The sequence below is a fragment of the Pollachius pollachius genome (assembly GCF_949987615.1).
Source record: "Pollachius pollachius genome assembly, chromosome: 12".
NCBI lineage: Eukaryota > Metazoa > Chordata > Actinopteri > Gadiformes > Gadidae > Pollachius > Pollachius pollachius.
The window spans coordinates 23,887,403-23,915,106 of record NC_136945.1 but is presented as its reverse complement, the minus strand read 5'-3'; the positions used below and the strand labels follow the sequence as shown (position 1 = coordinate 23,915,106).

The 27,704-nt window shown below is 44.7% G+C and overlaps 2 protein-coding genes across 7 annotated transcripts in view; both read left to right on the top strand.

Annotated features, from left to right (window-relative positions):
* Positions 1-2,697: 2,697 nt before the first annotated feature.
* Positions 2,698-22,531, top strand: phtf1 (putative homeodomain transcription factor 1). Of its 6 annotated transcripts, none has more exons than XM_079748187.1 (17): positions 2,698-2,815; positions 6,233-6,345; positions 6,435-6,491; positions 6,595-6,664; positions 7,269-7,427; positions 9,193-9,370; positions 11,785-11,896; positions 13,777-13,944; positions 14,398-14,688; positions 15,265-15,393; positions 16,239-16,508; positions 16,877-17,008; positions 17,977-18,063; positions 18,230-18,385; positions 19,123-19,218; positions 19,588-19,713; positions 21,730-22,531. In XM_079748187.1, exons 2-17 carry the CDS (start codon positions 6,316-6,318, stop codon positions 21,748-21,750), a joined length of 2,082 nt encoding a protein of 693 aa, XP_079604313.1. In that variant the 5' UTR covers positions 2,698-2,815; positions 6,233-6,315; the 3' UTR covers positions 21,751-22,531. The 6 variants fall into 6 exon arrangements, 5 of the variants coding, with proteins under 5 accessions (XP_079604313.1, XP_079604310.1, XP_079604314.1 ...); XM_079748184.1 differs by lacking the exon at positions 2,698-2,815 and adding an exon at positions 5,600-5,652; XM_079748188.1 differs by lacking the exon at positions 2,698-2,815 and adding an exon at positions 5,600-5,652 and having other exon boundaries at positions 13,777-13,948; positions 14,405-14,688.
* A 749-nt stretch (positions 22,532-23,280) lies between these two features.
* Positions 23,281-27,704, top strand: part of LOC307083362 (6-phosphofructo-2-kinase/fructose-2,6-bisphosphatase 2-like) — a gene marked incomplete at its 3' end in the record, with an annotated part of 14,882 nt that continues 10,458 nt past the window's right edge. Inside the window, 6 exon segments of the mRNA XM_079747221.1 lie at positions 23,281-23,406; positions 24,642-24,767; positions 25,442-25,538; positions 27,155-27,221; positions 27,419-27,493; positions 27,650-27,704. The exon segment at positions 27,650-27,704 is cut by the window's right edge and continues 2 nt beyond it. Of these exon segments, the coding sequence (XP_079603347.1) occupies positions 23,322-23,406; positions 24,642-24,767; positions 25,442-25,538; positions 27,155-27,221; positions 27,419-27,493; positions 27,650-27,704 (505 nt within the window). The 5' untranslated portion in view covers positions 23,281-23,321.

Sequence of the window (27,704 nt, the reverse complement as noted above, 5' to 3'; positions counted from 1 at the left end):
AGACTCATATGGGAGAATGCTGCTCTTAGACTTCAGCATTCAACACCATAATCCCACAACAACTCATCTGTAAACTAGACCAGCTGGAGCTCAAAACCTCCCTTTGCAACTGGCTGCTGGACTTCCTCAGTGAGAGGCCACAAGCAGTATGAGTTGGCAAGAACACCTCGAGCATTATCATATTCAGCACAGCCCCCCCCCCCCCCCCCCCCCCCGTGTGCTGTGTGCTTACCCTTGGGAGAAATTTGGTTTAGAGACAGGGTACTGCTGCATAAACAATCATGAAACATACAGAGACAACAATGCATGAAGAAAGTAAAACATCCAACATAGAAACAAAGCACATAACTGGTAACCAGATAGGGACCAGAGTGCAGGAGATCTGAGCTGTGCACTTTGCCCTCCGTAAGAGTCAAAGGTACAGTGCTAGTACACATTTAAAGTGTAGTGCACAATAAGGTGCTGGTGCATATTAATGTGCTAGTACATATTAAAGTGCTGGTATAGATTAAAGTGCTGGTACATATTACAGTGCTGGCACTTATTAAAGTGCTTCATGGCACACTAAGGGGCTGATACACTGTATATAATACACAAAACCTCCATACATTTGCTCATTAATAAGCTTGAATGACAATGGGACGAAGTAATGTTTGAACCGGTTGTGTTTACATAAGAAGACCCTGTACCTTCTCCCTGAGGGCAATAATGAATATTCGTCATGGGAACTGTCATTTAGAATGTTTTTTGCCTGAGTGATGACTGCATATCTGGTGCATGTGAAGAAATTGACATTAAAGCTGACTTTGACTTTGACTACATTACAAATATTGTGCAATGGCATGAAGACGTTGCCAGTTTCAGGTTCTCCTACAGTCAATGACATTTATTCTTGGTGATATTGAAGTGGAAATGTTTGTCATATATCACTTCAGGAGAACATCCAGTTTCTTGCAGTCTGTTTCCTAATCACTGCTGACACCAACCACAACTGCAGCCATCAGCACGTTTCTGCCGATTAGTCGAGACCGAGTGTTACGGGAACTCAAAGGGGGAAAATAACCGGACATATTATCATAAAGATTCATATTTAGTCATTATGTAATTGGGTGCACTGACATAGCAGAAAGCTATCACTTTCATTGCATAAATACAATGTCAATATTTATATTTTGAGACAGGTTCTTTGATAACAGCATTTAGGCTTGTCATTCTTACCATGCCATATTAGTAGCCACAACGGTCAAATGTGTTGGGTGACACCTTCTTCAAATTTCCTCTTTCTGAGAATTTATTAAGTGATCAAATGGAAAATAATCTAATCTGAAACCTGGATTCCTATATCTAAATCCTTTACCAACCTTGATGTGTTCACTTAAATCTTCAAAAAATCTTCAAAAAGATAGCTGTATGATTTAGGCATATTTGCTTTCTTTGCATGCTGTGGTCTTTAATACAACAGATTCATGCTCAAACATACTTTCTCCCTATTAGATAACTTTATTATGACAATGTAAATAAGTATACGATGTATACTGTAGACTACACTTTCACTGAGATGCAATCATCTAAGTCACATTTCAGTGGGACAGAAAATCAGAACAGGAACTCACTTATTGTTTTTCCAGGGCCCCCAGAAGGACCTGAGGACAAAAATTGTTTAATCTTAACCACGTCTACTTCATACTCTGACAGAAAAAAAAATACATGGAGGGGATTTGTTTTTATAGAAGGTGAAAAATATTTTTCTGATCTTGTTTTGTGTTTGCTCACAGTATTTTGACAAAGTGATTATATGACCTGCTATACAACTTTTGTGAGAGTATACAAACGGTATTGGAAGGCAATGCAAAATTCCCATGATGATCCCAAGATCCAGGGTTTTATACGACAGAGGATTTCATCTTTACAAAAGAGGATTTCATCTTTAAAATGTCTTATGCGGCTGTAATTTTTCTGTTATCTAGAACAGTGGTTCCCAACCTTTTTTGACCAGTGTACCCCTTGAGCTGGTTTCCATGATAAAAGTACCCCCTCTCTCATGTGGATTATTCGTCTTGATGTGTACTTATATTTAACCCTTTGTCTTTATATCTAATCCAACTGCTCATTTAAATAATACTATATACAATTATTGTGAGTGAAAAAAATTATATTTTATTCAGTTTAATGAGACACTTGTCTTTCAAAAGCTTTGACAGTTCTGGGGGCAGTGTGGCAACAGCCACCACCAAGCTGCTCTCCACATTCAGTCTGTTTCTCTGCTTGGTTTTGATGTGAGTCAGGGCTGAGAAGGTCACTTCACACATGTAAGTTGATCCAAAAGGCAATAGTTCATTTAATGCACATTTCCCCAGCTCAGGATATTCCTTTTCAACTTCACACCAAAACTTGGTCAGTGACTTTTCAGCATGTGCCATCTTTTGCACACGATCAAAGGACAAATCCACTAACAAGGAAGTGTTGTACACTTCCTTGTTATTTGGATAACCGTTCTGCTGTTGGTGTTATGGTTATAGCGCATAACACGTCAGACTCTCGTCTCTGGTATTTCCACAACGAGACTCGTAGTGGGGGTTATCTCAGCCATGGTTGAGAGAAATTGGGGTAAAGGAACTTTGGCTTTGACTCCCTGAAGTACATGAACCACGACATGGAGGAGAAAGGGATTGTTAGGGTTAGGGTTAGGGTTATTTAGATTTAGGTGGACAAAATCAGGATTATACCCGAGAAGTGAGAAGGTCAGAGGAAAAAGAGGCTCGGAAGACATTAAGATGACCAGCGTCACCGCGTCGCTCGTTCACAAGGCAGACAGGTGAGAAAGGGAGCATGACGATGACTAACAGGGAAAAGAGTGAAGATGGAAAGCACAGAGACACTCTAAAGACTGGTCTGACCGACCAGTGAGGGCCAAGTAGGACTGAGCTCCTCCTCAGGGGGACTGGAGAGCTGGACCACCTGCAGAGACAAGAGACAGACCTCAGCAGGGAGTGTGTGTGTGCGTGTGTGTGTGTGTGTGTGTGTGTGTGTGTGTGCGTGCGTGTGCGTGCGTGCGTGTGTGTGTGTGTGTGTGTGTGTGTGTGTGCGTGCGTGTGTGTGTGTGTGTGTGTCCTATGGGCATGTGTGTGTTTGTGTGTGTGCGTGTGTGCGTCCTATGGGCATGTGTGTGTTTGTGTGTGTGTGTGTGTGTCCTATGGGCTTGTGTGTGTGTGTGTGTGTGTGTGTGGTGTTTGTGAGTGTGTGTGTGTCCTATGGGCATGTGTGTGTTTGTTTGTGTGTGTGTGTGTGTTTGTGTGTGTCCTATGGGCATGTGTGTGTGTGTGTGTGTGTGTGCGTCCTATGGGCATGTGTGTGTTTGTGTGTTTCTAAGAGGAAGGCTCAGAGAAAATTTAGGATTACATAACAAATCAATTAGTAAAATAAGTGAAATAAAACCTGTGAGAAAGAATTGCTTTAAGAGGCACAGTGGAAAATATCAAGCATGATGGAAAGACATACCGGGCAAAACATATTAAATATAAAATATTGCCTCCCCTGTTGGAATGCTAGAATTGACAGTCAATCATATGGAGCGGCTGGCTCTGATAATCTATTGATTCTCTATGCATTAGGGTTGTGCATTGATATGTCCATGTTTGGGTGCAGTTGTTTTACGCCTTTAAGTTTAAGTTCCCCATCACTGGGGCTATCAGGTTTTGCAGGTTTTTTCCGTAGGCCTACGTGAAAAGTTGTATCTGCGAGTTGCGCTCGCCCCGTGGGCAGCTGGTGGGGGCAAAGGCCAGGGCCTTTTTTTGATCCCAGTCCGTCCCTGGAAACGAAAGACGTGAATCAGAGGCAAAAAGTCCACTTTCCTTGGTCATTGTATGCACACAGAGCCGTGATCACCGGCGTTATACACTATCCCTTACATATTTACTTGAGCATCTATACCTAGTTTTTATTTTAGAGACCCCCACAGAGATGGAATCATAACTCGAACCTTGGTTGATCATATTATTCCGATAACGCGAGGAGCCAGCTTACCTGTCTAGTAATTAGCTCCTAGCTCCTCGCAAAGCTCTCCTTCTTGGAAATGTGCACAGCGATACTCTCGTATCGCTCCTCGTCAGATAATCTTCTTGAGTCGTTCTATTCACCCATGGAAGGCTTCGGCCACAGAAGTCTCGGCAAACTGGACTGAATAATCGTGTCCCATCAGTAACAACATTGAATGAAAAAAACCATAGAGTGAAACCTATCTAGCTCTACGACTTGCCTCATAACCATGGACCTGGTTTAAAAAAAAACATTGCTAAAAAAACATTGCTAATTAAAAAAAAAAAATTAATTAGCAATGGTTGAAGCACTTCAGATTTTGTTAGTACACACAAAAAAAAAAATATATATATATATATATATATATAACATAGTTCTGGTTGTTTTTTTATTTAAAAATGACAACATCTTACATATTCTGCCTTTAATGATGGTGGTGGTATCGCTTTACAAATCTTATTATGTTCCCTTAAACAGTTTAGATTATACTTGTACAAAAAGGCTATATGTTCAAAAAACAACAACATTATCATCTATTATATCATTCACAAACACAATGCCCCTTTTATACCACTCATTCAAAAACACGGATTTTCTATTAACTGTAATGACCCTGTTATTCCATAGGGTGGAGCCATTGGGAGAAAAGTTGTGGGTAAATATAATTTTCCAAAAATGAGGGATTTGTTTGTGGAAGTTTGATAATTTAACAGGAATTTTAGTTACTTCAAAATCACACTGTAAATAAATCCAAGCCCTCCTATTTTCTTAAATAGAGATTGAGGTATATGAAACCATATTGAATCAGGTTGTGACAAATATGTTTTCAGCCACCTTTAAGGTCCCAAACATTGATTTAAAATCTAATGCTTTAATACCACCTTGATCATATTCTCATCTAACTGTGGTTTTCCGACACAATGGGTTTTATTTCTCCAAAGAAACTGGAAGATAATTGAGTTGTTTTTTTAACATTAGCGGAAGAGACATACAGGGAGTGACATGATATGTTACTCTGGATAAACCTTCTGTTTTAGAAAGAATAGCTCTACCAAAAATAGTGAGAGGTCTCTGCTTAGACAGTGACTAAGAGTTTGTTTCTCTATGAATTATCTCTTTAACGGTTAGAAAAATTAACATCTTCCCTTCTGATGGCATTTTTAGACAAAACTATTCCTAGATATTTCACTTCGGTTTAACCTTGATTGAAGAAATGGTGGAATCTGTAGAAGAATGAATGGGAAGTAGCTCACATTTTTGAATGTTAAGGGATAATCCAGATGCTTTCGAGAATACTGAGACTGAATTAAGGGAAACATCTACCATCAATTCATTTGTTAGAAAATGATTGCTGTGTCCGCGTTTAGACTAATTTTATATTCCTTATCGAATATTGAAATGCCATGCAAAGTGGGGATGTTTTTAATGAGCATAACAAGCGACTGGGGCGTCCGAGGCATCCGGATCACCATTATTCCTCTGTCAACATTCAGCATGCGCTCTGATTGGTTGGATGTGATGCACGCTGCACGGAGCGTCGGAACGTGCAAACCAAACAAAACCCGGAAAAGGGAAGTAGGCCACTCAACTGCCCAATGTGAGAGTGAAGTTAGTCAGGTAACTCCGTGAATAAAAAATACTTTACAATTAAAATAAATCTTTGTACATCGTGTATTCATTTCTGATAGTCGTAGTGCTCGATTTTGCATTCCGCCAACGGTGTGTTTTCCCACATTGAATACATAGTACGAGGCGTTATCAGGTCCGCGCTGTAGTGGGTTAGTGGTTAAAAACACATCCACTGTTATGTTTGGGAGCTGGAGTTTCCTCCCGACCTCTCTCACTCCGATGAGGCGAAGACTGTCGTTGCACAGCGATCTGTGATAGTTAGAGTTAGTAGTATAGTATATGTGATAGTATGATAACTTGAACGATCTTCCACTGCGTCTGGGTTGTCAGGTATGATGAAGAGGAGGGTTCATCTAAATCAAATGGTGTAAACCGTATCTGGACCGACTGAAGTTCCCCTGTTTGGCATACTGTCATTGTAAATGCTCTCTTATCTGCTTCATGCCCTTAATTTCAAACGTATTGTTGTTTTTTGTATTATTGTTATTGTTCTTCTGTGTATTTGCTTTGCTTATACTGTTTGGTAATCAATGATACAAACAGCGACGTTGTCTTGTTTTGCTGTCAGGGTCTGGATTTCCCCACCGCCTTCCTGTTGGTTTCTGTGAAATGACCTGACATCGATGCGCCTGGTTTCAGTGTCATTTGGCAATGGCGAGAATAGCTTGGTATCAAGAGAAGGTACATTTAGATTGATAGTGGAACGTATGGTTGTTTTTTTTTCAATGCCAGATCATGATTGAAATGTTATTCAATAATCTCTGCAATAGATCGGGGCGTACGATCAGCAAGTATGGGAGAAATCTCTGGAGAAGGCTGAGCTTAATGTAAGGAAACTCATCAAACGACTATATTTGCTAACTACACTAATATTAATTTCCATAAAATAATTTGTCCTCCCATCAATCCTAACTATCCTTAATTTCCTAGGACATCGACAGCAAACCAATGAAGACTGGCCACATCAAGCCAGATCTTATCGATGTGGATCTGGTCAGAGGTAATTATGGCCTCACATCAGCATATCTGTATTTTACTCAAGACACAGAGTTCGAATTGCTTCATAATCTAAAGCTAAAAATGATGGATTGATGAAAGATATGTATAATTAATATATACAGATTATTACAAGGTAACTAAGGTATCATAAAGGATCTGTGTAATATATGAATGCCTTATGAATTGTACAAGCAAACCTTGAAGTATGGCGCAATGTGAGCAGGGTCAGTTCCGATGTTGATAGGGCTAAAACAAAGTTTCCGGAAAAGGTTCATAACAATGTAATGTGAGGGCTGCAATAAGCTTCAGGCCTAAAATGGGTTCATGACATTGTTCCAAACTATTTTAGGACGATCAGCATTGTACTTTTATTTTTGCATTTGCGTTGCATATTGTAAATGTACATGTTCCATGTAAAGTTTTTGTATTTTTTACTTTTAGTTTATATCTGTATGTCTTTTTTCTATTACGGTCCCGTACTTTCTGCTACCACACCCGCACATCCTGTGAGGGATCCATAGAGTACCATCTTATTAGACATGTTCATTCAGGCACAGTAAAGCTGAACCCCAGTCAGACCTGTCTCTGTGTTTGGGCCCTCCCAGGATCTACGTTCAGCAAGGCCAAGCCAGAGAGGCCCTGGGCGTCTCTGACCCGCAAGGGCCTGGTCCGGGTGCTCCTGTTCCCCTTCTTCTTCCGCTGGTGGACCCAGGTCACCTCCACACACGTCTCCTGGTGCATCCTGCTGCTCTACTTCATGCAAGGTAGGCTGGGCTCTCCCGGGTGCAGCCTGCTCATGCTGAACCTGGAACATTGTTTACTTGATTTCATCAAAGTTGAAGAACCGGTATTTGTTCTCTCCCTCTGATTGGTTGGTGTCCAACCAATCAGTGTGCTGCTGAGCTCTTCTGGTTCGAGTTGGGCTGTCTCTTGTTGAGGCCTACTGTAGTCAAGGGCAATGAAATCACAGCAGCGACAGCTTTAGGAAACAAGCAAGTCTTGGAATAATGTAAACGTCCAATTGATGATCGTTGATCTGGAAAATATGTGAAGTAAGAAAAAAAAGGAAATACATACATAACCATCAGCCAATTGTGTGCTCTTTGTTAGAGACTTTAATCCAAAGTGTTTGACGGACAGTCTGGGGAATATGTTTTAAACATTGCTACCCCTTGTGGGAATCAAACCTCTAACTCATACAATAAAATACAATACAAACTTTATTTAAATAGCGCCTTCCGTGCAAAGTTGTAATACAACCAGCTTAACAGAACAGTTAAAAATCTGTAGCTGTACAATTTTAATACAATAGTAAAGTGAAAATAAATGATAATATTAGTAAAACGATAGTATAAAAAATATATATGATAGGAGAGCATTACAATAATCAAGCCTGCTGGTAATAAAAGCATGCATAAGTCTCAGTATCTGCCTGGGAGAGAAACGGTTGCACTTATTTCTAAGGTGATAGAAAGCGGTTTTCGTTACGTTACTGATGTGAGATTTAAAATACAAATCAGGGTCTAGAATCACACCAAGATTTTATGCTAGGGGCTTAGTCTAAAACAGTCTAAAACAGAGCCAAAGAGACCGACATAGCGCTTTAGTCTGTTTATAAGGATGTCATGATCAAATGTGTCGAAAGCAGCACTTCAGTCTAGTACTAATATTGAGAGTCATCTTCTTGTCATCCATGTTCATTGTTAGGTCATAAACAGCTTTAGCTAGCACTGTATCAGTGCTGTGGTGAGGACGAAAGCCGGATTGAAACTCCTCAAATAAACAGTTTTGATGTAAATAATCATTTGGCTGTTTATATACTAGTTTAAAAATGGAAGGTATGAAATTGGCCTGAAATGGTTTAGCACTGAAGACTCAAGATTACTTTTCTTCGAGAGATTTCACAATAGCAGTTTATAGTGACATGGGGAAAATAACAGTCAGTAGTGAGTGATTTACAATTGCTAACACTTCAACTTCTAGACAACTAAACACAGTTTTAAAAAAGGTGGTGGGGATAGGGTCATGTGAGCAGCTGGAGGGTTTTAGTTGTAACACTTCGTTCCTGAGCGTTTGTACATCAACAGAAGCAAAAACATTCATTGCATTCTTAGTCAGAGTATGAGTTAGTTTATAATGAAGGTCTTAATGTTAAGTGATCTAACATTGAGAAGTGCCATATCAACTTTTTTCCGTTCATTATGTTTGAGTGCAGGACGCGGAACATTCACTGGGATGGCGATCCATGGGCCCCTATTCTGACTAGATAAGGAAAAAATATACAACAGATTGACCCCATTGGCCTGACGTAATCTTTCTTCCTAGTTGTTGTCAGTACAGGAATGGGACAGCAGGGGGTGCTAGTAGGTTGTTCTTACTCTGGAAGACTGTATTCCACTGGCAGTGGGCTGGGGTGAGAGGGAGGAAGTCATTCATGCTAGTGTCAATGCCTTGCTCAACCAGCTGGGCAGGACCACAGAACCTAGTCTTCATATCTTGCCTCCCCCTCCTGCCCACCCACACGATCAGTGGCTGCGGTGGTTCTGTACCTCCAGCTGCCCACGGCCGGGGCCAGCGATCTGTTGGAGCCCGTGTGTCTGATGCTGCTACTGGGGACGGTGCACTGCCAGATCGTCTCCACAGAGTCCAACCGCACCATCGCCAACAACAGCCCCGCCTCCACTGCCAGCCCCGCACGCAGGAGGAGGTGGGTGTCTACAGACACACACACACACACACACACACACACACACACACACACACAGGCCTCCCCATTTAGCCAATTTATCAGACATGCAAACGGCTCGCTTTTTGGCGCGAGTCGCTTTTTTATCATAGATTTTGGGGACCTGTACGGTTCGGCGTTTGTGCGCGCGTGCAGGTGTCAATAATCCGTAGTCTGATTTAGACCCCTCGAGACGTCGACGTAAAGAAAAGTGATTCCGGAAATGATTTTGTTAGGGGACCAATCACAGCCCTTGCCTTCGAATCGACAGAGTTAAATATTGGATGCGTATGCGGACGTAGAGCTACGGCGAGGGTCTCCGACAGGGTCGCCCGTAGGAGTGGATTCAGTGGGGACGCTGTGGACAAGTACCTACTAGTTTTTAGATAACTTCGATAACTTGTTTAACTAAGTGGATGTGGTAGGCTACACCATAGGATGAGATCACTGCCACATAAATAAAGGTAAGACACAATCTTTTTGCTTAACCTCTTAAACCCGAGCGGGGGGCAGCTGTGCCAACGTGTGCTGTAAACAGCACCACCATGCTCCAACATGTCCATGGTGCATACCTACGTAACGGGAAGAAGCTCAGCTAAAAGCCCATGATAACCATTTTTACCTACACAAAGCACAATTCTAACACCAAGAAACTAAATGAGCCCGTAGCAAAACACGCAAAACGTGCATGGGCACATTCTGGCCGCCGCCGATTTCGCTACTTTATGCCACCCACACAAACTATATGTCATATGAAAGCTGAGGCTCCACCGATTCCAATGAAAACCTCACTGAAATAGCAGCCAAAGAAGAGCAAATCAAATAAAAAAATAAAAAACGTTATAGAGTGTTATACTTTTGATTGGCGAATGGTGTTTTTTTACATGGATTTGGGTCCCTTGATTGACTGTCCCGGTTCGGTAGAGGGGTCAATCACAACACTCCGGCTAGATAGAGACATACGCTCCTGCAACATGCTTCTTACAACGTTTGCATACCTAGTTAGCTAGTTATTTTGTATTTTCTTGCCTTATTTTTCCCGTTCGTTATTCTTTTCAAATAAATAATGGCAGGCAGGAGAAAGACCTATACGTTTGCGGAGGCATTTGCTATCATTACTAGCGACAGTGGGGCTACTGTAGTCCCTCTCGAGTCCTCGTCTGACGACAGTGCCTTGCTGTTGCCAGAACTGGACACGGATTAATGGTACTGTAGGAAGTGTCAGGTCCCTTTGTGCTTCACTTCCAAAAAGAACTGCTTCCAGCAGTGGCATGACAGCCCTTAGTGTATATAGTTAGTTTTAGTTAGTTAGTTATATTTGTTCAAAGTTGCTGCCAGCGTGTTTATATATATATATATCTTTATCCCATAGTGATTGTAGTCTTTAGCTGTGTTTTTACCTTTGTTTTTACAGTTTGGTTTTATTATATGTTGTTCTCAAATATATCTACTCCAGATGGAGTCAAACTTCATTTCGATTTTATGTTTTCTTTGACTGGGAAAATGTATAGAGGTCTGGGTGAATTTTCAAAACTGTTGAATTTGGATGGAATGAATACCTTTAGTGATATGTCAGTGAAATAAAATTAGTTTTACAGTCTGGTACCTTAGAAAGGTCAAATGGCACTGAGGGTGCCCAAAAGTGCCCAAATGGCACCATTTAGTCCGCCTGGACCTACCTGTACTAAAACCTCTCTAAAATCACTTTATTAGCATTTATCCTGGAATAGGGTACTCATCAGATGTTGTTATATGTTTCCCTAAAGGTTCTGGGCTACTATCCCATAGTTTCAAGGTGGTATTCACTCTAAATAATGTGTTTTCTCTAGGTGAAAATTGAAAATTGACATTTCTTACTATGTTCTAGCTGAATTTACTCTGACACAGTAACATCCATATTGATTCTGACACTTCTGCAGCCACCTCAAAGGTGTTACCTTCTTTTTGAAACCAACTTTATTCATATAGCCCTTGTAGTTGTGGAGGCATACTCTATTCATTTTGGGCATGTCATTTTGGGCAGGAGGCCTGTGAAATAGGCCTAAGGCTTAACAGGTTAAGATTAGCTGGTGCTGTCTGTCCGTCTGTCTCTTATGAAACAGTGTATACTAAATTGAATTTCCTATTTATTAAAGCATATAGCATAGGCCTTCTCATGTTAATAGGATATTACGCCGTCACATTTTTTCCGACTTTAGGTAGCGCTCTCTTTTTTTGTCATACATGTGTTTACATGCCTGATTTATAGTTTTACCAATTCATAAGCATACCTAGAAAAGCAGCGCCGGTGCTGCGAGGTGAGCTCCACCAGCCCCTCACACAGCCCCACAGGCCCTTCCTGGACCCCCACACTGCTGCTATCAGCTTAATGAACCAGAGGTGTTTGTGTGCTGAAGGCCGTGGAAGAGCAGAGGAGCCAAGAAGGCGGAGGAGGGGGAGACTGGAGGAGAGGTGGAGCAGAAGGCTAGGCCGACGGAGGACGGCGCGCGGCCGCCCTACAGAGCCGAGGTAGGCGCTGTCAATCACACCCAGCCGTCAATCAGATTCAGCAGGGTGGCTGTCTGTCCATCCACACTGCAGGACGATGTTGGTTTTGCTCTCATTTATTTATGACCACTAGAGGACAGAAAAGGACCTCAGAGCTCTTGAGTAAACCACTGACTTCTCTTCCTTTCCCATGCTCCTGTTTATTCTCAGTACAGTAGTCCCAATGATAAACCATGACCAACGTCCAATAACAAGGGTTAGGGTTAGACTTAGGGTTAGTATAGTTAGTTAGGCAAACCCTAACCCTAACCCTGGTCTCAATGATAAACCATGACCAACGCCAAGGGGCCGTCCAATAACAAGGGTTAGGGTTAGGGTTAGTATAGTTAGTTAGGCTAACCCTAACCCTAACCCTAACCCTGGTCTCAATGATAAACCATGACCAACGCCAAGGGGCCTTCCAATAACAGGGTTTAAGGTTAGGGTTAGTATAGTTAGTTAGGCTAACCCTAACCCTAACCCTGGTCTCAATGAGCAGGTTGAGGTGGAGGGGTCCCCCCTGGTCTCAATGAGCAGGTTGAGGTGGAGGGGTCCACCCTGGTCTCAATGAGCAGGTTGAGGTGGAGGGGTCCCCCCTGGTCTCAATGAGCAGGTTGAGGTGGAGGGGTCCCCCCTGGTCTCAATGAGCAGGTTGAGGTGGAGGGGTCCACCCTGGTCTCAATGGGAGCAGGTTGAGGTGGAGGGGTCCCCCCTGGTCTCACTGGGAGCAGGTTGAGGTGGAGGGGTCCCCCCTGGTCTCAATGGGAGCAGGTTGAGGTGGAGGGGTCCCCCCTGGTCTCAATGAGCAGGTTGAGGTGGAGGGGTCCCCCCTGGTCTCAATGAGCAGGTTGAGGTGGAGGGGTCCCCCCTGGTCTCAATGAGCAGGTTGAGGTGGAGGGGTCCCCCCTGGTCTCACTGGGAGCAGGTTGAGGTGGAGGGGTCCCCCCTTGTCTCAATGAGCAGGTTGAGGTGGAGGGGTCCCCCCTGGTCTCAATGAGCAGGTTGAGGTGGAGGGGTCCCCCCTTGTCTCAATGAGCAGGTTGAGGTGGAGGGGTCCCCCCTGGTCTCAATGAGCAGGTTGAGGTGGAGGGGTCCCCCCTGGTCTCACTGGGAGCAGGTTGAGGTGGAGGGGTCCCCCCTGGTCTCAATGAGCAGGTTGAGGTGGAGGGGTCCACCCTGGTCTCACTGGGAGCAGGTTGAGGTGGAGGGGTCCCCCCTGGTCTCAATGAGCAGGTTGAGGTGGAGGGGTCCCCCCTGGTCTCAATGAGCAGGTTGAGGTGGAGGGGTCCCCCCTGGTCTCAATGAGCAGGTTGAGGTGGAGGGGTCCCCCCTGGTCTCAATGGGAGCAGGTTGAGGTGGAGGGGTCCCCCCTGGTCTCACTGGGAGCAGGTTGAGGTGGAGGGGTCCCCCCTGGTCTCACTGGGAGCAGGTTGAGGTGGAGGGGTCCCCCCTGGTCTCAATGAGCAGGTTGAGGTGGAGGGGTCCCCCCTGGTCTCAATGAGCAGGTTGAGGTGGAGGGGTCCCCCCTGGTCTCAATGGGAGCAGGTTGAGGTGGAGGGGTCCACCCTGGTCTCACTGGGAGCAGGTTGAGGTGGAGGGGTCCCCCCTGGTCTCAATGAGCAGGTTGAGGTGGAGGGGTCCCCCCTGGTCTCAATGAGCAGGTTGAGGTGGAGGGGTCCCCCCTGGTCTCAATGAGCAGGTTGAGGTGGAGGGGTCCCCCCTGGTCTCAATGAGCAGGTTGAGGTGGAGGGGTCCCCCCTGGTCTCAATGAGCAGGTTGAGGTGGAGGGGTCCCCCCTGGTCTCACTGGGAGCAGGTTGAGGTGGAGGGGTCCACCCTGGTCTCAATGGGGTCTTCCTGCAGAGCAGCAAGAGGAAGTCGGGGTTCCGAGCGTCGGACGAGCTTTCCACGGATGAGGAGGAAGAGGCGAGGGACCCCAAGGTCCCAGCAGTGCCCAGCATGCCGCCGTCTTCCTGCAGCCTGAGGAAGAGGGGCCCTCACAGGCTCCCCAAAGCCACCCCCAGAACCCAGGTAGGTCCAGGTCATCCACCCCCGGTTCCACTTACTGAGCTATTTGCCGTTCTCCTAACCCCAGACAGAGAGTTCTACTGGTGGCAGCACAGAGCTGGAGCTCAAATCTTTCAGAGGTGGATTTAATGAGTGGTCTTCTTAGTGGCCAGTCTCCACTGTTAGGGTAAGGACACTTTTAGGGACACATTTTTACACCAGTTATTACTGGATGAGTTTGTGTTACACGCTTACAGACCCCAGCCTCTAACAACATGAATGATCGAAACAAATATGAAGCGAAAGGCAGTGAAACGCCCCTGGTCACCCAGAGGTCACCCAGAGGTCACCCACAGGTCAGCGGGACTGCCGTCAGACACGAGATATTCATCAAGTTCTTCATTCTCATGATCCATTCCAAGGATCAGGGACATGAATCCTCTCCAACACGCCTATGTTGCTCTTCTGTGGCAACAGGAAGGAGGAGCAGGAGGAGGAGGAGGAGGAGGAGGAGGAGTCGAGGTTACAGTGGCCAATGAGGGCAAGGCCAAATCCCGGGAGCTGGACCGCCTGAGGCCGCCCCCTGGGGACTCCCGCCTCGCCTCCGACACGGATGACACCATGTGGGAGGAGCTTCTGCAGGGGCCTGACTCCGCCTCCAGCGGCAGCAGCGAGGGCGAGGGGCGTCACAACGTGGGCGTGGCGTTCCCGGCCTCCTCGGCCGCGCTGAGCAGTGACGAGGAGGACCTGCAGCAGGGCATCGCTGGGGTGGGTCTTTGGGTCCCCTGTGTCCTTTAACGGGTCCCCTGTGTCCTTTAACGGGTCCCCTGTGTCCTTTAACGGGTCCCCTGTGTCCTTTAACGGGTCCCCTGTGTCCTTTAACGGGTCCCCTGTGTCCTTTAACGGGTCCCCTGTGTCCTTTAACGCTGGTGGAATTATCTCCCAAAGAGACTCGCCAAATGTAATAAAACCGTAGTAAATGAACCTATATAATGAAATACTAAAATATGTAATAAATGGACTCAATATAGATTAAACAATACTTACATAATTCTTGTTCTAGTAAACATAGTTTAATGATTTTCAGTATTGAGTAAATCACTATGCCAGTCACCCTTATAGACTATCTATTATCTTCTTCTTATGCCATCAGCCAGATCCTTTGTAGTTAGACCTGGGACCAAAACACTCCCTACCTCCTGACTTTTACAATTCTGCATTTAATGTTCACATGCTACACCTATATGTGGAGCACTTTAATTGATTGCATGCGACGTGTGCTGTGTGTGTGTGTGTGTGTGTGTGTGTGTGCGTGTGCGTGTGTGTGCGCTGTCCTGACCGCAGGGCCAGCTGTCCTGGCTGCAGCCCTGCCACCCATCCCGTGACCGCGTCAGTGCCATATTCTGGGAGAAGGGCGAGTGCAAGAAAGCAGACATGTCAGTATTGGAGATCAGTGGGATCATCCTGACACGGGTACACCGCCGCTGCCAGCGCACGCCGCCAGCACCCCTACTCACCTCACCTCCACACAGTCAATGATGTTAGAGCTCAACCGCAGCTACGGCCACTAAGGGCTACACACATTGTACGACACCCTGGGAGATATACTATTACTACTGTAGTATTGCTTTCTGTGTTGTGTCCTGTAGTGGGGCGAGTACTGAAAAATGATACTCAAGTAAAAGTACAATTACTCCCATAACAAATTGGAGTACTTGTACTGGGTACTATCTGTCACGGAGGGCACCAATTAACGGACCTTGAACTGAATGCACATCCCACCTTCTTTGTCCTTTCTATCGATTTTTCTTTCTTCTGTAGTGCTTCATCTGTGGACAGAATTAGTCCAAAACAGTAAATAAGAGAAGCGTTTAACATTAACAGTAGCCATATGAAGTTCACATCTCTTCCATCTCTACATGTTGCCATCTGCTGTCGCACGGTTCCTCTCACCCAACACTCAATCCCTGCATTCAGAGCAGACTATTATTAAGGAATGATGTGAATGGCAAATGTGGCGAAGTAGAAAGAAGATTATTTTATCCAAAATATACCAGTTTTAACATCAAGTTGCACAAAATGTTTGTGGAACAGCCTGCCAGAAAAACAAAGGGCATCACAATCTGTCAATATCTTAACTTTTTAGTTTTCCTGTCTAGCTCGCTTCCTATCGAGGATTGGGTCATCGTTTTGGTCTAAATCTAACCCTGCAGTTCTTACTTTTTTACCTTTTCACTCATTTTATTTCTGGTACTTGTGTCATGTCCCCTATAAAGCACTGACCGCTACATTGATGACACTATTGATGCCCCCCCCAGGTGAAGGCAGTGGAACAGGGCATGGGCTACCTGATGCTTGGGGGCCTGGTGACGGCCACGTTGGCCCTCGTGCCCTATGCCTTCCGGCTGGGCCAGCAGCTGGACCTGTCCAGGCTGACCCTGCTGACCCCCGCCCGGCTGTGGGGTGCAGCCGCGGGGCCGGCGGACGCCACCGCCTGCGCCTTCTTCCTCATCGTCACTGTGGAGAAGTTCTGCCTCGCCGGTCTCTTCTTTTTCATGACGTGCGTGGCGGAGCGGACGTACAGACAGGTGAATGGAGAGACCCCACCAGGAACGGCCTTGTTCCAGTAGTTACTGGGCTGGGGACAGGTACTGGCCCCAGCCCAGTGAGAGAACAAAATACAGAAACGGACCAAAGCAACTACTGGACGAATCGTTTGAGGGGACTAAACGTCCGGTAACGTCCTGTTCATGGCTTGACATGAAGCTAGGCATCCCAAACCCTTGTGTATCGGAACAGCATCTTTAAATTCATGTAGCAGAAAGGTTCGAAAACATCTTTCACACTCTTTCAGGGGAACTACAGTTCGCTATGCTTCAGGTCGTGACAGTGGGAAAGTAACACAGAGTGCGAGCACAATTAATAACTCTCTAACTATCTTTCTTTGCTATGGCAGAGGCTGCTCTTTGCCAAGCTGTTCAGCCACCTCACCTCTGCACGCAAGGCTAAGAAGTCTGAGATCCCCCACTTCAGACTGAAGAAGGTCCAGAACATCAAGATGTGGCTCTCTCTGCGCTCCTTCCTCAAGGTTTGTCTCGATGAGGGTAGGGTTAGGGTAAGGGTTAGGGGTTAGGGGTTCACAGCCTTCAGGTCGTGGTTAGGGTAAGGGTTAGGGTTTCACAGCCTTCAGGTCGTGGTTAGGGTAAGGGTTAGGGTTTCACAGCCTTCAGGTCGTGGTTAGGGTAAGGGTTAGGGTTTCACAGCCTTCAGGTCGTGGTTAGGGTTAGGGGTTCACAGCCTTCAGACTGGGGATCACCTGGTGTGCATATGGAATCGCTATAGATTGCTGAATTATAACAGGGAGTCTACACTGGAACTACTATGTGTATGCATCTATGCTATGAATTAAAGGGTTTCAAATCTTTGGCTGTTATAACATTTATTTGTTATCAGCTATTCCAGCTATATAAAATAAGATGGCAAATTTGGGTTCCAAAAATGTTTACACCTAAAAATGGGATTCACTGCTGTTTGTCCTTTTTTTAAAGTGCTACTATGACAATTTGTTGCCAGTAGGGGCAGCCAACCTCTTCTGCAGTATAGACCTCTGAAGAATAAGTCCCGCCTCCGAGGCTCCGGTTCCCTCTGTCAAATGTCTACTGTCTATGGGAAATAACATGGCGCTTTTGATCATACATAACAAAATCCAAAGACGTAACATCTGCGTCACGTTTTGAACTACACACTTTTTCCATCTAGTTTCAACTAGGTTTTTGGATTATCTGTGCCTTTTAAAGAAGCATTAATAATCGTGTACTACTTTAATGGCACAGACAATCCACAAACCCAGACTAAACTAGATGTAAAAAGTGTGTAGTTCAAAACGTGACACAGCTTTCACTTCTTCGCCACCATACGATCATTCATAAACGCCATGTTATTTCCCATAGACATTTGACCGAAGGGACCGGAGCCTCGGAGGCAGGACTTATTCTTCAGAGGTCTATAGTCCCCCCTCAGTTCCATTCAGAACTCTTGGTCTGTTTTATAATGCAGAGAAGAGGACCCCAGCGCTCAGTGGATGTCATTGTTTCCACCATCTTCCTCCTGGCTCTTTCCATTTGCTTCATCATCTGTGCCCAGGTCAGTGCTATCTAATCGTAGGGGATATGAACGTAATAATTGGACATAACCGGTTGTTCCAATAGTGGCCCTGCCAGGAGACTAGATGATATCTTGCAGTTATTTTGATTAAACACACACAGAGTAGGCTGCTCCTTCGATATCATGTCCCTAACCCATACTGCAGCTGCTGCACAATTACGAGACCTTCCTGGACTCTGTTCTGAACTGGGAGCTGATGGTGTGGGCCTTCGCTCTGCTCCTCTTCCTCTTACGCCTCGCCACGCTGGGCTCGGAGACCAACAGCAAGTACAGCAACGCCTCCGTGCTGCTCACCGAGCAGGTAGATGGACAACCCCAACCCTAACCCTAACCCTCACCGAGCAGGTAGATGGATAACCCTAACCCTAACCCTAACCCTGCTCACCGAGCAGGTAGATGGACAACCCTAACCCTAACCAAGCAGGTAGATGGACAACCCTAACCCTAACCGAGCAGGTAGATGGATAACCCTAACCCCAACCCTAACCCTCACCGAGCAGGTAGATGGACAACCCTAACCCTAACCGAGCAGGTAGATGGATAACCCTAACCCTAACCGAGCAGGTAGATGGATAACCCTAACCCCAACCCTAACCCTAACCGAGCAGGTAGATGGATAACCCTAACCCTAACCCTCACCGAGCAGGTAGATGGATAACCCTAACCCTCACAGAGCAGGTAGATGGATAACCCTAACCCTAACCGAGCAGGTAGATGGATAACCCTAACCCCAACCGAGCAGGTAGATGGATAACCCTAACCGAGCAGGTAGATGGATAACCCTAACCCCAACCCTAACCCTCACCGAGCAGGTAGATGGACAACCCTAACCCTAACCGAGCAGGTAGATGGATAACCCTAACCCTAACCGAGCAGGTAGATGGACAACCCTAACCGAGCAGGTAGATGGATAACCCTAACCCTAACCGAGCAGGTAGATGGATAACCCTAACAACTGAAATACCCATACTTGACCTTAAATCTATTCCCATCATAATCCATAATCCGTTTTGTTTTTTAAATCCCTTTCTCCTTCAGATTAATTTGTACCTGAGGATTGAGAAGAAGCCGAATAAGAAGGAGGAGCTGGTTCTGGTGAACAACGTGCTGAAGCTGGCCATGAAGCTGATGAAGGTCAGCATGCAGACACTACAACTGCCCAGCTTTCATGGACCAATGTACCAGCTGTATTTAACTCACGTCGATCCATCAAGCAGGGATTTGCAGTTTTCACAAATATCTAAATAACCAAATACCATCTAGATGGTTGTTTCCTTATTGTCCTCCAAGGGGAAAACTACCATTCATTTGAACAAATATTTAGACTTTCATCAAGCAGTGAATTTCAGTCCAACGCATGTTATTACAGCGATTTCTAAACAATCGAAGTCCAACTACAGTAGATTATTGTTACCCAGTATGATTCAGCAACAGAAAACCACTTCATTAATCTGATATTAATCTCAACTGATGTCTTAATGTCCGCTGTTCTCCTGACCCCAGGAGCTGGACACCCCGTTCCGGCTGCTTGGTCTGACCGTAAACCCCCTGATCTACAACATCACCAAAGTGGTCATCCTGTCTGCCGTCTCCGCCGTAGTCAGCGACCTGCTGGGCTTCAACATCCGAGTGAGTCTTATGAAGTCCTACTGAGCATGCCCAGTGTTTTAGGGGGCGAGGCCTGGGTCGAGTCTTACGAAGTCCTACTGAGCATGCCCAGTGTTTTAGGGGGCGGGGCCTGGGTCGAGTCTTACGAAGTCCTACTGAGCATGCCCAGTGTTTTAGGGGGCGCGGCCTGGGTCGAGTCTTACGAAGTCCTACTGAGCATGCCCAGTGTTTTAGGGGGCGCGGCCTGGGTTTTTATTTGTTTGTCAATTGTTTTTTTTAAACAGTTTTATTAAAATGATAGATTGTAATATTTTTTGAATTCACACCTATGACGTATCCTGTGATAAATGCACAGATCTCATTAGTATATACAGTGGGGCAAAAAAGTATTTAGTCAGCCACCAATTGTGCAAGTTCTCCCACTTAAACAGACCAGAGAGGCCTGCAATTTTCATCATAGGTAAACCTCAGCTATGAGAGACAAAATGAAAAAAAAAATCCAGAAAATCACATTGTCTGATTTTTTAAGAATTTATTTGCAAATTATGGTGGAAAATAAGTATTTGGTCACCTACAAACCAGCAAGATTTCTGGCTGTGACAGACCTGTAACTTCTACTTCTTTAAGAGGCTGTTTACCTGTATTAATGGCACATGTTTGAACTCCTTATCAGTATAAAAGACACCTGTCCACAACCTCAAACAGTCACACTCCAAACTCCACTATGGCCAAGACCAAAGAGCTGTCAAAGGACACCAGAAACACAATTGTAGACCTGCACCAGGCTGGGAAGTCTGAATCTGCAATAGGTAAGCAGCTTGGTGTGAAGAAATCAACTGTGGGAGCAATTATTAGGAAATGGAATACATACAAGACCACTGATAATCTCCCTCGATCTGGGGCTCCACGCAAGATCTCACCCTGTGGGGTCAAAATGATCACAAGAACGGTGAACAAAAATCCCAGAACCACACGGGGGGACCTAGTGAATGACCTCCGGAGAGCTGGGACCAAAGTAACAAAGGCTACCATCACTAACACACTACGCCGCCAGGGACTCAAATCCTGCAGTGCCAGACGTGTCCCCCTGCTAAAGCCAGTGCATGTCCGGGCCCGTTTGAAGTTTGCTAGAGAGCATTTTGATGATCCAGAACAGGTTTGGGAGAATGTCATATGGTCAGATGAAACCAAAATAGAACTTTTTGGTAAAAACTCAACTCGTCGTGTTTGGAGGAGAAAGAATGCTGAGTTGCATCCAAAGAACACCATACCTACAGTGAAGCATGGGGGTGGAAACATCATGCTTTGGGGCTGTTTTTCTGCCAAAGGACCAGGACGTCTGATCCGTGTGACGGAAAGAATGAATGGGGCCATGTATCGTGAGATTTTGAGTGAAAACCTCCTTCCATCAGCAAGGGCGCTGAAGATGAAACGTGGCTGGGTCTTTCAGCATGACAATGACCCCAAACACACCGCCCGGGCAACGAAGGAGTGGCTTCGTAAGAAGCATTTCAAGGTCCTGGAGTGGCCTAGCCAGTCTCCAGATCTCAACCCCGTAGAAAATCTTTGGAGGGAGTTGAAAGTCTGTGTTGCCCAGCGAAGGCCCAAAAACATCTCTGCTCTAGAGGAGATCTGCATGGAGGAATGGGCCAAAATACCAGCAGCAGTGTGTGAAAACCTTGTAAAGACTTACAGAAAACGTTTGACCTCTGTCATTGCCAACAAAGGGCATGTAACAAAGTATTGAGATGACCTTTTGTTATTGACCAAATACTTATTTTCCACCATAATTTGCAAATAAATTCTTTAAAAATCAGACAATGTGATTTTCTAGATTTTTTTTTTTTCATTTTGTCTCATAGCTGAGGTTTACCTATGATGAAAATTACAGGCCTCTCTCATCTTTTTAAGTGGGAGAGCTTGCACAATTGGTGGCTGACTAAATACTTTTTTGCCCCACTGTATATGTGTTCATATACTTTAATGCATGTGGTATAACCCATCGTTTCCTCACCTTCTCCTCGACTGCGGCCCCAGCTGTGGAAGATCAAGTCTTAAGGTGGTCAACCTGGTGCCATCAGCCTCATCCTGCTTCTGCTAAGAAACAAAACCTGTGCTGTGCTACTGACCATCGGCGAGCCTTCCGCCAAACATTCCTACGGTGACGACCACTCGCACAATCCCTCTCACCCCACCGGCTGCTGTATGGGAAGGCCATCACAGAGCCCCCCCTACCCCCAGCCACTAGTGCCTGTCATTCACACGCAGGGACCTTAAATGTCCCCGCGTGTAGGAAATAATAGAGTGTGTGAAGTTGGGGGTGTGGTGTCTGTGCAGGGTTGTGATAGGTGGGATTGTGTTGGTGTGATGTTTGTGTTGGGGGGCGTCTATGGACTGGGAATCATGCAGTCCTTCTGTATATTATACCATGTGGCATTGATACTTCCATAAGTGTGTTTAACCCGAGTGTAATGATGCACACTAGAGAGAGAATGCTTGATTGAGCTGATTTTCCATTTTGAAAAAGAGTACGCTAAGGGTCCATTAACTCTACCACCACTTTGTATTACCTGAAACTAGAATGAGGTTTTACTTTAACTAATTCAAACCTAACTCTATTTTTTATTATTGTTGGTGATTGGAATGTGTTGGTTTTATTTATTAGGTGTTCAACATTGTATATTAGCTCAACGGTGGAAAGGTACTTCAAACTGTATTGTCTTTGTTTAAATAGCCGGTGTTGCATCATCGGCTATGTATGTGTTGAAATTAAAAGAAAGAACCTATGCAGATGATTTCTGTCAAATTTATTTTATTGGAAATAAAGTGATTTACGTAGTTTCTGTGTCTATGTGTATTATTATTCCTGCCTATATGAGAATTATAAGTGATGCAGAACTATAACATTTCCATCATTCCTGTGTGTGGGGGGGGACGACGACTAACCTACCGGCGATCTATTATCAACGTTACGGTAGGAAAACGTGACGTCCAGCTCGGAGCACTTGGAAGGACACCAGCGCGCTAGTAGTAGCAGGTTGGGCGCTAGGACGGAGCCTGGGAACCGGCCGGTTTGGCGCCGTCACGTCGCCTTTCTTCATAACTCCGTTGCATGGGAGTCTACAGCTGAGGACTACTGATCCGGGTTTAGACACCACGACATTTCGCCCTCACAGCTGGAAGCATCTGCATTGAGGGCAGGTAACCTAACGGTTTATAAATGTGTTAGGAACGTGTCAACATGAGATTTTGGGATAGTAGCGAATTGGGTAAATGATTCGAGAAAGACCATGCGCATTTGATTCACTATGATCAATGAAAGGCGTTGCAGGTTTTTGGTTCGCATCGTTTGTATACAACACCGGTACTTACGTGTATTGCGCATCTGTGTTTAGTTTAATCAACGATTAGCTGCTACCATCTGCAGATGCGCTGCTGTTTTGAGTTTCAATACCAATGCGAACAAAATCTGACCCATCGCCAGAAAGATGGCATTCAATATCGGGCGCTGATAACATTGACAAAAAGTGTGGATACTAATTTGATTACATCATAAAACAATATGTAGAATGTTTCAAACTACAGTGATATTTGAAAGGAGTACTTTGAAGTACCGGAGCCTCACCACCATGTCCAGTGTGCAGAGGAACGGCAGCCCGGCCATCCTGGCCGAGGCGAAGAGGAGCGAGCTGCGGATGAAGGAGAAGAAGTGCTGTGAGTAAAGTGTTAGGGACAGGGTAAGGGTTAGGGACAGCGTTAGGGACAGGGTTAGGGTTAGGGGTAGAGTTAGGGGTGGGTTAGGGTTAGGGGTAGGGGTAGGGTCAGCAGCGCCTCAAGGGGTGGATGGTGATGAGAGGGAGAGAATGGGGGAGTCAGTCATCAATGTAGGCCCTCTGAACAAACATGGAAAGTCTGGTTCTTCCTGCATTTTTTTTATTATGTTTGTTTATTGCTTTTTATATGTTTTAAATAAAGAAAAACAGACATTTATATTTTTAGAAAGCAGTTTCGCATGCCATGCTTTCTAGATCAACGGGTTACAGTTTCTGAAGAGATATTTATCCTGTGCAGAGCTTGGAAGGTATCGTAGATTTAGGGCTACACATAAGAAAAAAAATAGTGTCTCAGAATTCTGACCTTAAAGTTAAGGTCTGACCTTAAAGTCAGAATTCTGACTTTAAAGTCAGAACTATGCATTTATGAGAATAAAGTCAGAATTCTGAGATTAAAGTCAGAACTAAAAAAAAATCTTATCTGTGGCCCTAATCCTCTATAATTTACCCTTGGAATTAGCATAATTGTGTTAGGCCTTGTAGTTGTAGCGGCAGGAAAACGGGAGGATTATTTATAGTGCAGATCAACTGGATCATCCACATTTGAAACAGGTTTTCGAGTTATGGAAGAAATGTTAATTAACCTTTATTTATTCAGGAAGTCTCACTGACGTTCGTTTGCAGGAGAGACCATAGAAAATATAACAGCCACGCAATTACCCTTGAAACTTTTATTTATACCATGACAGCGTGTATTAAGTACTATTCATTAAGTACTTCAATACTGATTTTAGGGGTACCTAACCCCAACCCTAACTTTAAAATATATAGTTATTATATCATTTATAATATAATTTCTACAATAATTATGTACTTTAGTGTACTTCTAAACAAAAAAAAAGTCGATACTGAAAATATAATGCTTTTTTATTTTTCAGCTATCTATTTAAGTTCTACTGAGCTATTTGACTGCCATGCAACTCTGTATGTGCCTGTGAACTGAGTGTGCGTGTGTGTGTGTTTGTGTGTATGTGATACTGTGCATGCATGTGCGTGTGTGTGTCTGTGTGTCTGTGTGTGTGTGTGTGTGTGTGTGTGTGTGTGTGTGTGTGTGTGTGTGTGTGTGTGTGTGAGTGTGTGTGTGTGTGTGAGTGTGTGCGTGTGTGTGTGCTGCAGCGTGGGCGTCCTACATGACCAACTCTCCCACGGTGATCGTGATGATCGGCCTTCCTGCCCGTGGAAAGACCTACATGTCCAAGAAACTCACGCGCTACCTCAACTGGATCGGTGTCCCCACCAAAGGTCACCACACTGTGACAACATCTTCCACTTAATGACTATTGAAGCAACCAGTGTCCCATGCATCATTCCTCACACGCATAATGCAGAGACGTGCGCCTAACCACATGGCCTTTGGACTGTTCAGTCATTTAGACAAGGCTTTCATTCAAAGCAGCCTACAGTGAGGTCAGATACAGATCATTAGAGTATCTTTTCTCAATGATGTCCTACTCCCCATTGCTTTGTGATTCTGAAGGAGATAATTCACAGGAGTTAGTTGATGACAGGATATATAATAACACAAAAAGAGAATACAATGTCCTGTGGGGGCTTATTTGTATTCACCTCAATAACAGATTATATTAGAAAACATTATCTGTTCAACAGAAAACTCACATCAATTTGCAATGACTGTAGCAGAAGAAGAGTGTGATGAGATAAAGAGTAATGTGGAGAGACGGTTAGGGTTAAGGTAAGGGTCAGGGTTAGGGTCAGGGTTAGGGTTCGGGTTAGGGGGTTAGTGTTAGGGGGTTAGGGTCAGGGTTAGGGGTTTAAGGTTAGGGTTAGGGGGTTAGGGTTAAGGTTAGGGTTAGGGTTAGGGCGTTAGAGTTAGGGTTAGCTGGTTGAACCTGCTGAACACATCTGTAATGGTCGGGTGCAATACAGGAAGTGTGCTGACTTCCTGTCTCCCTCAGTGTTTAATCTGGGAGTGTACCGGAGGGAGGCGGTCAGGGCATACAAGTCCTACGACTTCTTCCGCCATGACAACCAGGAAGCCATGAAAATCAGGAAGTAAGTTCTTTGGTTGTCTAGGCCAGGTGTGTGTGTGTGTGTGTGTGTGTGTGTGTGTGTGTGTGTGTGTGTGTGTGTGTGTGTGTGTGTGTGTGTGTGTGTGTGTGTGTGTGTGTGTGTTCTTGTTTTTGTGACCATGTTAAGACTCGCGGTTGTAAAAATACCTTCCATATTAGGACTTGAAGACAAAGTTGAGACCTAGACCATGGTCCTAAGAAGGAAAAGCTGTTGGGGGGGGTTGTAATGACATGCTTATATGTCTGTAGGAACTAGGTAATGAAAATGTAAAAGTCTTCAGAATCTTGTGTTTTTGTCGAAGTGTGTGTGTGTGTGTGTGTGTGTGTGTGTGTGTGTGTGTGTGTGTGTGTGTGTGTGTGTGTGTGTGTGTGTGTGTGTGTGTGTGTGTGTCAGTTAAGGAAATCTCCTATCTTCTTTTTCTGCCCCCCTACATCATCCCAATGTCGGAGGCAATTATATATGTTTTTATGCCCCGAGCCCCCATTAATAAACTGACCCTGGTGTGTGTGTGTGTGTGTGTGTGTGTGTGTGTTTTTTGTATGTTTTGGTGCATGTGTGATCCACTTCACAAGGTTTGACATCAAACAACAGCTAAGGGATCTGGCGTTATGAATTGCCTTCACCATCATCAGATCATATTCCCCTCGCTCTCTGTGGATAAAGGCCTTCTGGTTAGGATTAGGGTTAGCCCTAGCCCTAACCTAAAGATGATTACAGATGATTAAGAAAAACAGGGCACGATGTTCTTTAGCGTGAAAGAGCATTAACATATATAATTGGGTGATCTTGACACTGACAGGCAGGGCGTCTGTTCCTCTGAAACATCTCCTATCATGTTCTTTAATAAATTGGTCTTTTAATAAGTACACTCACCTTTTCCTGGCATGGGTCTGACCTAGATATTAACAACCTGCCACTGTCACTCTGATGCTATTACAAGCGATACCTATTCTTTCAGTCCTGCTTTGATCAGTAACGCTGGACAGCCAGAGCGTTGCTTGTCACTTGCCTTTGTGACCCAAGAGGTGGAGTTAACGGGAGGGTTAAGGTTAGGGTTAAGGTTAACCCTAACCCTAACCTTAACCCAAAGTGTGGAGGATGTGGCTCTGCGGTATATATAGCCAAGCCAGGATGATGGCAAAGCCTTTTGGATTGAATGATGCCTCATCTATCTTAAGCGATCTAATGTTATCTAATAATTATTAAGTCATTCATACTCACATACAGTATTGCATAGACTGATACATATCAGACCCTGACACAGTTATTTAGATGTTAGCTAAGCCTCTATGTAGAGGTACAGATAGAGACATGGAATAGGCTGTGATTTGGGTCATGGTTTGATTTTCTTCTAATTTTTAGGGAGCCTTGTCTAGGGTAGGTTCATGGTTCATAATAGAGCTACAGGTCAGGTGTAACGGCATAGATAGGTTTATAGGTATGGATGGAGCTGTAGGTAGGTATTTTTTTAATTAACTAGGTGAGATAGGAGTATGGGTATGGCTTCAGATATCTGTGAAGCTATGTCAGGTTTTTCAATGTAAAGAATCTGTTGTATGTGCGTGTTTGTGTGTGCGTGTGTGCGTGTGTGTCTGTAGACAGTGTGCACTGGTCGCCCTGCAGGATGTGAGGGCGTATCTGACAGACGAAGGAGGACAGATTGCTGTGAGTCTTCATCCTCTTCTGTATTCCTGTCTCGTCCTCATCTCCTTTCCATCCTCCTTTTTTTTTGGAAAACACTTCAAAGGGAAGTGGGAAGACTAACTGTCAAATTAATTACATAAAGTGACTGAGCGGCAGCAAACTACCCCCTTTTAGTTGTTTCTATGACTTTCATATTCAATGTTTTACATTTGAACCAGGTGTTCGACGCAACAAATACGACAAGGGAGAGACGAGACCTCATTCTCGCTTTTGTCCAAGAGAATGCATTTAAGGTAACCTACATGTATTACGACAACAAACGGCTATATGACTCAACACATTAAATACAACAAGCAGACAGCTGAACAGCAGTACCATGCCTTGAAGTGATGTACAAATATTTGGGCTTTGAGTCAGTACTGCATTGTAAATGTCCTTCTCTGCAACAGGTGTTTTTTGTGGAGTCAGAGTGTGACGACCCAGAAGTCATTGCTGCCAACATTC